Raw genomic sequence first — 12,163 nt, 5'->3', positions numbered from 1 at the left:
ATCCCTTTCACACGTAGTTTCATTCAGCCAGGTGTCCCCCATCCTATATCTGTGCATTTCATTTTTTCACCCTAAGTGCAGCACCTTACATTTCTCCGTCTCAATATAAGTAGAGGCCCCTTCTTGGCCATGTAGGGACTTTGTTGGGGGTAAAATCTTCAAAGAGTTATATCCTAGTCCAGTGATAGCGAACCTATGGCACGCATGCCAGAGGTGGCACTCAGAGCCCTCTCTGTGGGCACACACGCTGTCGCCCTAGCACAGAGTTTGCCAGAGTTTCTTACTAGAAAGCCAGAGGGATGTGGCACTTTGCAATAAATAAGTGGGGACTGTGTTGTAGTTTGGGCATTCGGCCTCTAAAAGGTTCACCATCACTGTCCTAGTCTATTAGTTCCCTCTTGTTAAAAGTTTCCCCTGTTGCTGCAAAATTCACTATCTTCAGAAAACATGGGTAGTTGTGTTGGCCACGCAACAAAATTTGTTGTTCTGGTTACCTGCCTTTGAGTAGACCTCAACTCATAGCAACCTTGTGAATGAGACATCTCCAAGACCCCCTATCATCTTCCTTTCTGCTCATGTCCTGTAGGCTCAGGCACATGGTCTCTCTGATTGATTCTATCCATCTAGCCTTTGGTCTTCCTCTCTTTCTACTGTGCTCTACCTTCCCCAGCATCATTGTCTTTTCTGAGTCATGGCTTCCCATGATGATGCAACAAAATACAACAGTGCACGCACACACACACACACACACACCAAGATTGCATCACAGCAAATAATAAAAAAACATAGATTCTAAGAGCTACTGGTACTTGAAGCATCCATTTATAAACTCAGTTTATACAAATTGTGAAAAGCCACCCCACAGCTTCATCAACAGCTTGTACTGTGTATATAGAGCACACATGAGAATCTTCCTTCAAATAAGTGGAGGCCACTGCCTCTGTCTCCATAAAAAGCCTTCTGACACTATTATATTCCATTTGGGTAGGAGCAGAAAGAGAAAAATAGAGAATGGAGGTAAGAGAAAGGAATGTCATATAGGAGGTTTGGGGTAGCTGGAATATGGCACATGAAAAGGGAATGAGGATATATTACAATATTTTGTTGTAGGTCCCACTCTACTCCTCCATCCACTACTACAAACAAAACCAAGTGGTAAATTCCTAGGTTTTATTGAAAAGATGTAGCCATGTTACTAATCCACACATGTCAGTTCCGATTATCTTTTTGTTGTTGTTGCTCATCAGATTTCATGAACACCAGCTTTGAAACATATCTGAATACAATCTAAGTACAAGTGGGCAAGCATGAAAGGGTATCCTTTTCAACTCTTTCATTCCCTGGCAGAAAATGTGTCATTAAAAAAAAAAAAGGCTTCAGACCAACTCTATTCACCTCTGGATGGGTTTAAGTTTGCCCATTTTTCTTCATGATTATTCCAAGCTGAGATCATTTTACTACTTTAAGACCCGGTGCTTAAAAGAGTATTTGTTCTGTTATCTGCCAGTCCAGCACCTTATCACATCCCATACTGGATAAATGGATTGATAATATCAAAGGGAACTGAAATTTAGCATCTAGCCCAGTAATATAAGAAGCACCAGAGAATGATGAATGTTTAAATACTTGGCTTTTTTTTAGTGCCAAATTTTCATATGGTCTTTCAGAACTTACACTGGGACAACATGCCTTTGTAGGTGATAAGCATTTAAACTTTATAGACACAGATGCAAATATGCTCAGTTTCCTCAAAAAATAGTGACAAAATGAAGCAGCAGTCATTATATCATGAACTCGGAGCCTTGAATTACACATAAAACACTCAAGATCTTGGCTTCTATGGTTTTTTTTGTTTTTTTTTTTAAACTCAGCTACCATCTTAGCGCCTCTGGATACTCAAAAACTAGAATTTCTCTCTTGGCCATATCACTTCAGTTACTGTATTCCAAAAATTAAACATACTTCACACATCATGAGTTAAGAGTATATATACAATCACATCTAAATTGGCTAAGTGCATTCATTTCTCTACAGAAGGATTATCTCTATTGCATTTCACAATCAGATCTGAAACTGGTGTAGGTCAGCTGATGGCAGTGGAAAACACTTAGGGAGTGGCAATGCTAATCCACATAGCCCTTATAGATGCCCAGTCACAAAAGCATCAAAGAAAGTGCAGAGCTTGGAAAAATGAATTTTTGGAGTAAAAATACTTGAATCCCCCAGTGTTAAGCTCATGGCTAGGAGATTTTGAAATTACAGTCCACAAAATAACCTTTCTAGCTTATTTTTATAATAACCTAACTTGGGAAAGATTATCTACCACTCCAGAGTGTCCTATGCCTTCTTCATCCTTTCATTGCAAACCTGTGTTTAATCTTTCTTAGCTCCTCTTGCTTCATTTACATCCTGTTTTCCATGTTTTGAGTCTCATCATTTTTTTGTTACCTCTCCCTGCCTGGCAAATGCCTCTCCTTCTGCCCTTAAATGTCATTAAGTTTAAGCCCCTTTTATCTCCTTTTGCTCCTAGCCTTGCAGGACTTCCTGTTTCATTGCTCAAAAACAATAGATTATCCACATCCTGATTGGATTTTGAGTTACAAAGCCTTTGTGCAGGAGAGTATTTAATACTATGTGTAACTACACATATAGAAAATAATGATCCCTTAGCATTTACATGGATCACACTGACTCAGGTTTTGTTATTTTGGAATAAATACATTTTCAATATAATGGTTACAATCTTCTTTCTGGTTAGGGTTGCATTTCTTTCTTACATGGCTTCTTCCTTCACTATCTATCTTCATCTCCCTCCCCATCTTGATCCCATTTTGCATCTGCTTTTCTACCCTCTCTTGTCTATCAAGACCTCTTAATTGAAGGCCAAGAAAAGGCAGATGTTCTTGGGGTCCCAAGGAACATTCATTAAGATCATAAATTCAAAACAGACCAGCAACTGGGATATGAAATATTCCCATAACACCTGTGGAGAACATGCTTCTCTAAATGGTCTTGCCCACATTTTAATGCTCTCCCAGCAACCACTATGACCCTTCATATGCCTAGGACTGAAGACAAATGTTACAGCCAAGCAAGAAGGCTCTTTTTCCCATTCTTAAATTGAATATCCCCACTCCCCCCAGCAAACACCATGGCCCTTCAGAAGCCTAGGTCCAAAGACTGATGTTACAGCCAAACAAGCAAGAGTTATTTTATAATAGCGCCAAATGCTGAAGTTTTAGAATTTCCTTTACTCAGGGGAGCAGCATTCTTCTAAGATTATATTATTACTTGGGCGAGCTGCCTCGGCAGCACAGCCTTCGTATTTCCCTTTTGGGTGGGAAAGTTTTTCCTCCTTGAACAGGGCCCTAATTATGATTTCAGTCCAAAAGGGAGGATGTGAATGTTTTGAGAAGCCCAACAAAGCAGCCGGACTCACAAGCCAATGCCTTCTGTGAAACAGCAAGATATAGCAACATAGAACTGAAGCAACAAACACATGCATAGACCTCTTCATACCTATTCCTACAAAACCCACTCTTCCACAGACCTGTCTTTGCATCTCTGCATGTAATTTGGCAGAGGTCCACTAAGAGATCACTATTAAAACCTGTGTATACCTATAAGGCAGGGGGTCAGACTGGTTGGCCTTTGTGGTCTCTTTCAACTCTATGAGTCTACGAGTCTATGATTCTTGGAGATAGGGCCCAAATCTAAACATGAAATTCATTCATGTTTCATATATACCTTATAACCTGAAGGTAATCTGATAACAATGTTTTTAATAATTTTCTGCGTGAAATAAAGTTTGTGTACATTGAACCATCAGAAAGCAAAGGTGTCACTATCTCAGCCACCCAAATGGACAATTTTGGAATATTTTGTATTTCTGGGTAAGAGATATTCAACCTCCAATTAGAAACTTTCAGGAAATTGTAAAGTGCCCACTATGGTTTTAAAGAAACCCTTCTTTGGGGGCACCAGTCCTCATTCCACAGCAACATCTCTCCATAAAGTGAAGCAGAGCATAGTAGAGAAAAAGAGAGGGGGGAGGGAGGGAGGCTACAATTTGAGTGCCATCATAGCTCTAATCCAAAAACAATCCACAGAGCCACCAGTGACCACAGCTGTTACAGTGACTAATCCATAAAAAAAACCAACCACTTTTACCAGACTGGTAGAAGGGCACCTTTCAGGCATCTGTCAAGACCACCCATGAGACAAGTGCTCTCTCATTTCCTCCTTCCTTCTCTGTATTCCCACTTTCTCATTCTCTCCTATTAGGCTGAGGGAGAGCATGCAAGAAATCAAATCACAATGATGACAAGGAAAAAAAACATCTGCTCTGTGTGTACATATGTCCCTTCAAGTTTTTTCCAACTAATGGTGACCCAAAGGCCATCATGGGATTTTCTTGGCAAGATTTGTTCAGAGGAGATTTGCTATTGCCTTCCCCTGAGGCTGAGAGACTGTGACTTGCTCAAGGTCACCCATGTCCATGTGGGAATCAAACAGTTCCCCCCCATGGATTGATTGTCACCACTGGCCCTGTCCTTCTCTAAGACTAAGAGTGAGCAAAGAGGTTGTGAATCCAATGAGGATATGACACCCAATATCTGAAATCCACACACTCCATTGTTTTGAAGCTCTAAGTAGCCAAGGAATAATGGACAGTTCCATGGTCTCTGCATCTACACAGATATATAACTAAAATATCCCCTCTTCCTTCTTTCTGGAATGCTCCTCAGCCTACAAGATCAACTAAAGATCTTATGTGAATAAGACTGCTGCCACACTGCAGAATTAATGCAGATTGATACCAGTTTAACTGTCATGGCTCCATTCTATGGGATCTGGGATTTATAGTTTGTTGTGGCACCAGAGCTCCTAGGATTTGTAGTTTGTTGTGACAGAGAAAGCTAAATATCTCACCAAAAAAACTATAAATCCCAGAATTCCATAGCATTGAGTCATGGCAGTTAAAGCAGTGCCAAACTGCATAAATTCTGCAGCGCAGATGCAGCATAGGCTATCTAGCTCATTTTATTTACTCTGATGGACAAGAGTTATCCAGACAATGGTGTCTCTTCCATCACTTGCTACCTGATCCTGATTCTTTTAACAGATGTTACCAAGGATTTAACATGAGATCTTTTGCATGGCTATGGACTTTCCCAACAAATGTAGAGTACTAGCAGAATGGAGCCATCATGAACACTAAGTGGGGATAAGGTCATTTCCCAGGAAGATTCCTCCAGGTTTTAAAGGAATGACTCTACTTATAAATTAAGTCATCTTAGTAACCGTACTGATATTAGAAATCAGAAGAGACCTGTTTCACTAGAGGCCAGAGAGGTTGCTATGTGCATGTTTAAGAGATTAACAATCAATAAAATGCTTGAGTTCAACAGAGAAAACGTGAACTGATTACAAAATATTGGATTTGGAATTTATGAATCCAACATGATTGTGCAAATCCAGTATTACTCTACAAATATATTTGTCAGTGGTCCTATCTGGTGGGTTATTCTTTATCTTATTTGCTTTAGCTATCATTTTCCTTCCCATTTTTTTCCCTTATACTACTGTTTGCTTGTGAGGCTTTGCCTTCAAAAGTATAATGTCCACGATGTCTGGTATACAAGCCTTAGAGGGGGGAAAACTATAAATCTCAACACCATACCAACATTTCAGAAAACAACGGCAAAATAGCTGTCTATTCTGTATGCTTAAAATGTCATTATTTTTCAAACTGTCCTTAAAAATGCAACAAACATCCTTATAAATGCCACGAATGCCCTGCAGTTAGTTCTTGGTTGAAAAATTAAAATTTAAAAAAACCAGGATGAAAATAGAACCATCATACAAATAAGTCAAATATATTAATTCATTCAGGTTTAAATCTTAAAGTTGATAAGATTAAGATAAATGGTGCCAGCTAAAGGTTAGGTTTCATAACCATCTTGAGGAAGACACATTCCTCAACTATTCTCATGGTCTGTCCTCGCAATACCCCACAGAACACAGGAAATTCTTAGTCATTCATCATAACCAAAGAGGAACTGCAATGCAGAGTAAATCTATTAAGTTTTCCTTAGCCACAAAAAAAGATGGAAAAGCGTTCTTCTGATTTTGAATCCCTGCCCAAGTCCCTTATCATTTAGGCAACAGTTCTTTCCCTCTATAACGGGTGCAAGGAAAGCAGTACCATCTAGCCCAGCATCCTGACTCATGAGCAGCACTGGAAAAAGTTGCAGCCTTCTCACCTGGGCTGCACATGGTACATTATGCTTCATGAGAGCTGGGAAAGCCACTCCTTGAAAGCAGTTTGTTCCTTTTAATTAGGATGATGTTTATGAAAGATACCCACTGCTGCTACTAGTTCCAGTGTTACAAACACAATGCACTGCACCACATGTTGCATTTTTCATTGCTCTAAAAAAGTACCTGTTGTTGTGGTTGTTGTTGTTGCATGTCAGTTGGATTAGCGTGACCCGCTGCAGTAATGCATGGTGTCATCCCCTCCCCATTAGCTTCCTCCCATACCACACCATACAGAATCTTTAGTAATGTTTTGTACTGATATTAGTCGTTAATTGCAATTCACATATATCACTGAATGTAATGGCAATAGTTGCAGCATAAACAATTAGCAAAATTAAAATTACACCTTTAAATTACAGTATCACGTGCACAGCCTAAATGTATTTACATGTATATAATTTCATATGGTTAAAGTGAACCTTTGGTGAGATGTGCTGTTTTTACAGGGGGGAAAATGTGTCTTCTTTCTTCCAAACTCTGTGCTTTACCAATTTCACCACATTTTAAATTGACTAACAACCCTTGACTACCTCTTCTTCAAGATCTATTTTTTAAAAAAAATAAAGCACCCAACATGTGGGAGGCAAACTCTGAGGAGTATAGGACAGGTGCACTTCACATTAGCTTCGCTTCTTTCACAAGCTGCTGGTAAATGACTATGCCACACTTACCAGCATTTAAACCTGACATCAACAGAGGGACTTACTAAAAGTCGAATATTAGTTAGCTGACAGACAATAATTTGACCATGGTCAAATATTATCAAATATTTCACAAAGCCAAACACTAGACTTGCATAAATGACAGTCTGTCTTTTTTCTCATTGTTGCATTATATAATATCCATTCATGATGGAGACAACTGTGTAAGTTCTGTAACTCTCCCTCTGAGCACTACAAGAGTCAGTTTCCATACCTTTCTTTTCAGAGCAGACATCTCAACCCTAAACATTTAAACAACCATATTTCTATTTTAAAAAACCACCACTTTTTGTGTTTAAGTTGCTGATCCACAGCCACAGTTAATGTCAATGATTTAAATGGGCATAAATATAACTTTGTTCTTGACAGTAGACACTAAATAAGCAAATAAAATATTCATAGTATCTATGTGTTTGAAACTGCAACCATTTGATCTCTCCCTGGGGCTGTGATATAAATATCAAGAAGATATCATCACTCTGTTTAAATTCAATCATACGTGGCTGTACATAATAACCTATAAATAACAACTGGTTAACATTTTATAGGGTTTAAATTCATTGTTTCAGAACACCAGTTTTGGAATTTGCAGCTCCTCCTCTTCTATTTACTAAAGGCTAACAAAATAAGGCTTTGAATACCTGAACATTTAGTTGACTGTCTTTTAAATCAGTCTATGGCACAAATCCAGACATAATTCTAGGCTAGGGTCTCTTGCAAAAATAGAGTAATGATTGTCCATTATTAACCAACCTAGTGATCTATAAGGACTGGAGTTTAACTGCTTAAAATTAAACCCTCCATTTATGTGGCCTGATCCAGCAATGGCGATAGGTTTATAGACTCCCTGCCTGTCTGAGGCAGATGAACTGAATTGAAGGACAACGGCTGCTTGAATAGAGGCCCGTGCACCTCCTGGAAAGGTGTCCAGAGAGCTTGGGTTGAACAGATCACCAAGGGAGAGGGACTAATAACAGCCTCTCCGCAAACTGTCAAAATAAATCATGTGAGTCCTCATCAAAATAAATTTTGGTACCTCATAGGAGCTCAAGGTACCTAAAAAACTTCACCTGCTAAACAATGTGTTTCAGGGATAGAGGATTCTGTCATGCCCCATCAACTCTTTTGATTTCTCTATAACTCTATATTCCAGGCTGGGTTGAGGATCAGCTCAAAGCTCTTGCTTTCTTTCCTCGTTTGTGATGCCATCCGTGTAGCAACAAAGAAATATATGTAATGCTTTAGAAAGGAAGTTTCCAGACTCTCCCAAACCAACACTGTGCCTGATTCATCTCTTTCCACACCTTAGGAGGTGAGATAGATCAGCAAGGTGAGTCCTCAGGTATAGTGCAATGCTATCCATATTTACTCAGAAGTAAGCTGAGTTCAATGAGGCACAATCTCCCAGAACTGTTTTTAGCTGTGGAATTCAAAGATATAGCCTGTAAAATAAGTATGTAAAGACATCTTGTAGCACCTTTGAGCATAACTGAAAGAAAGAGGTTGGCAGCATGAGCTTTTGTAGACTTAAGTCAAATGCAGATGTAGACTTAAGTCAAGGAACACTCATGCTGCCAACCTCTTTCAGTTAGTCTCAAAGGTGCTGTTTTTAGCTCTGCAGCCTTGTGAGGATTTATTAAGTCCATTCAAATCAATGGGATTTACTGCTGAGTAAACATGAGCAGCAGAGACAGGCACATTGTGGCCTTGGGGCTGCATGCACACACCCCTCTGGGAATTTTTTGTGGTCCTCAACATCTCAAGAATTCCCAGACCGACCTTTTTGTGATTGAAAAAAAGAAAGTAAATTGTTGCTCCTAGAAGCCAGGTGCAAGTTTGCCTTTTAATTTGATTACAAAGCTTCCTTGTACTGTTTAATATTTTTAAAATGTCAGATTTTGAGAACTGAGAGTGGACTTCCAGACACTCTTTTGTTGGTTTTTTTTAAGTTCATGTAGCCTTTGAAGGGCCCTGAGACATGAAAGTGCTCCTCATGCCTACCAACTACAGAAGTGAGAAGAAAGAGGTTGAGAGCTGGAACGTTTCTGCTGTACTTTAATTTTTTAAATAAATATACTTCATTTTGAAAATACTTTTATTAGGAATTTGCATAGGATAATACTGAGCTTTCCTCTGCCCTTCCTCACTGCACACAATAGTCCATGATTCAAAGTGCAATGAGAGAATCCCTATCAAAGCCAAACAACCAAACCCCACAACCAGGAGCAAGAGAGTGCTCACCATGACAGTTTCCAAAATCCATACAATTCAATGTTGCACCATGTCTAGAATTTGCATGTGACATGCCTGTTATAGTATCAAAACTGTCTTAAGCTATTTCGTCTCTGGCAAAGTGAAGTATGTGTAGCAATTTACCTAACAATATGAGAGTCCAAGCTCTGGCTAACCAGGGACAGACAGATAAACCTTCTAAGTTCTTCAGTGTCTTTGCTATCCTTTTCCTTCATACTCCTATAAAAAACATACTTCTGCTTACTTTCATGGGATGCAAATTATTCTCAAAGCTTGAATTACAGAGCAGGAAAAAAGGAAAAGCATGAATTAAATCATATCCTGTAGCCCCCAATTTTAGCCAAATTATGTCTTTCTAAAAGAAGAATGGGACAAAAGGCACAAAAGCTGAGCAGCTCAGCCCCACTCTATTCCCCCCACAACTAAGTCAAGAACTACATATCATTTACTGTGGATTACACACACCTTACCTGCACCCTTGGCATTCTTTGACTGTGATCATTTTAAGGGATTTTAGAAAGACCAAAATAATTGATTTTACATAACACTTCCACTGTATACTTCCCATCAAATGTATGACATCCAACTGTGCATTTGTACGTACATTGACTCAAAAGTAAGCCCCATTAAACTCAGTTAAACTCAGCAGTCTGTGAGTATGGAATTACAACTAGAATCCACAGATTAATAGTACAATTCTGTTGTTGTTATTATTATTATTATTATTATTATTATTATTATTATTATTTATGTTCTGCCTTTTCCTGAAGGAATATATGCACTTGCCTGGGAGAAATAACCTTGTGCAAGGTGTCCCTGTTAAACTGTATCTGACATTCTCCACCAGCCGCACAGGGAGGCAAATGAACATGTGTTTGTTTTCTCTTACGGCGTATTTGTGTAACAGTATAACCTTTTTTAAAAAAGCCTCCGTTAAAAATACTTTTGGCTATCAAATGGGAAAAATTAAAGACAGTCTGTGATTCAATATAATGTAGATAAAAAGGTTGTGTCAGGCCTGTTTTCATTCTGTTCCAACTGACTCTGCTGCCCCAACATCAGTCCTAATGATACAAACTAGTCGAGTGAGATCCAGTCCATTTAGCCATGCAAGATGATCTGGGGTTTGGGCTTAATTCTTCAAATTGCCAACTACTGATTTTAGTGGCAGAGACTCTCTCTATGGAGTGGGCACCTCCAGTCCCAAAGGCATCCATCCCTTTTCTATTCCTTGTTTCCACTCCAAAAGTTTGAAACACCATTTCAGGCTGAGGAAAGCTATGCGACGGATCTTTACTTACTGGAGGAAAGAGTTGCATTCAAACATAAGCCTTTGCATGACATGACGATGGTGATGATGATGATTTCATGTGACATTTCCACAGCATGCTTCTAACCAAATTCACGGAAGGTGTGACTCTGACCTTCCTTAAGAGAAGATCAACGCCATGGCTTCCCTCAACAAGAAATGACCATCCCCCCCAAGAAGTGTCAATTGAGACGAGGAATTGTTGGCTCCTTTGGATCAGATGCCCAGAGGTCCTCCCTGCAGCCGGGGGCCAAGGGTTTGAGCCTCTCCTGCCAGCCCCGTCCTTCCTGACTCTGGCCAGCCTTGGGCGGCAGCAGCAACTCTCTCTCTTCGCCTGCCATGGCTGGCCTCCAGGGTTTGGGGGCTCGCTGGCCTTCCTGACGTTTCTTCAGCATCTCTGGCATCTTCGGAGCCTGCTCTTCTCTGGAGATGCCACAGAATGATGCTGGGGAAACCTCAGGAAGACACTCTCCCGGGAGGGACAGGGCCACGGAGCCCCCCCCCCCCCCCCCCCCCCGGGGCTGCTTCCTCTTGGGCCCAGGGTTCACCCAAGGCACGCTCCAGCTCCCAGAGTCCCAGAGCCTTCAGCCAAAGAGCGAGAGCGGGGCCAAAGCGGGCTATTCCTCCAGTGTGGACGCGCCCCAGTGGACTGAGAACCCACCCAAGTCCCCCTCCTCGGGGCCAGGGTCAGGGAAGGGGCTGCCGGGGACGAAGCCCAGGGAGGGGGCCACCAGAGCAGCCCGGTTCCGGGGAGGGAGAGTGGTTGGCGGGGTCCCCGCGGTGCGGAGGTCTTTGGCTGGCTGGCTGACTCACTCACCGGGCTCCTGGGGGGGCTCCGCCGGGCTGCCCTGCCTCCTTCCTTCGGGGAGCATCGCCTGGGCTCCGATCCGGGGAGCTCCGAGGGAGGGCCAGCCCCAGGCCAGAGCCAAGAGGAGGAAGGGCAGGAGAGGAGGAGGAGGAGGAGGAGATGGAGGAGGAAGGCTGGGGGCTGATGGCATGGTGCTGCCGGGGCTTCACATGCCCGGCGGAGGAGGGTCGGGGGCTGGGCAGACGGCAGCGGAGCAGGGAGAGGGGCAGCCCCGGCTGCCAGGGAGGACCATGCTCCGGGGAGGAGGAGGAGGAGAAGGAGCAGCTCCTGCGGGGAAGGCCAGCACAAGGGGAGAGAGAGAGAGAGGGGCTGCCCAGGGCCAAGGAGGCGAGCCCGCCCGGGACGACTCCGCCCTCCGCCCCTGACATCAGCCTCCCCGCCTTTCTTGCCCTCCTTTCTTTCCTTCCCTCTCTCCGCTTTCCTTCCTTCCCTCCCTTCCTCCCCTCCCCTCCCTGCTCCTGGAAGGCCCAAGAGGCCCCTCTTTGGGAGGCTCCTGTCCTCCCCTGCAGCCTTCCCCAAACGCCAAGAAGCCTGGCTTTCTAGTTCTCCTGGCCGTGTTTGGACTAGCTTCCCTTGGGCCAGGCCACCTGACCCGGTGGCAAAGGGACCCAGGAGTCACTCCCAGGAGACTCAACAGGAGAGACAGAGCTCCTGGAGCACCTTGGGGACTAACGGAAGGAAAGACATAGGCAACAGACGCCTTCCTAG

At 42.3% G+C, this 12,163-nt stretch overlaps 1 protein-coding gene across 4 annotated transcripts in view; it reads right to left on the bottom strand.

Moving 5' to 3' along the window:
• The window catches only part of HEG1 (heart development protein with EGF like domains 1), a 78,155-nt gene extending 66,420 nt beyond the window's left edge, over positions 1-11,735 (bottom strand). For 3 of the 4 annotated variants that reach the window (XM_042445003.1, XM_042445005.1, XM_042445006.1), the window contains exon 1: positions 11,405-11,735. In XM_042445003.1, the coding sequence (XP_042300937.1) occupies positions 11,405-11,585 (181 nt within the window). In that variant the 5' untranslated portion in view covers positions 11,586-11,735. The other variant, XM_042445004.1, reaches the window with a different exon arrangement.
• Positions 11,736-12,163: the final 428 nt, after the last annotated feature.

The sequence above is a fragment of the Sceloporus undulatus genome, chromosome 1 (assembly GCF_019175285.1).
Source record: "Sceloporus undulatus isolate JIND9_A2432 ecotype Alabama chromosome 1, SceUnd_v1.1, whole genome shotgun sequence".
Taxonomy (NCBI): Eukaryota; Metazoa; Chordata; class Lepidosauria; order Squamata; family Phrynosomatidae; genus Sceloporus; species Sceloporus undulatus.
This window is presented reverse-complemented; position numbering and strand designations above follow the sequence as displayed.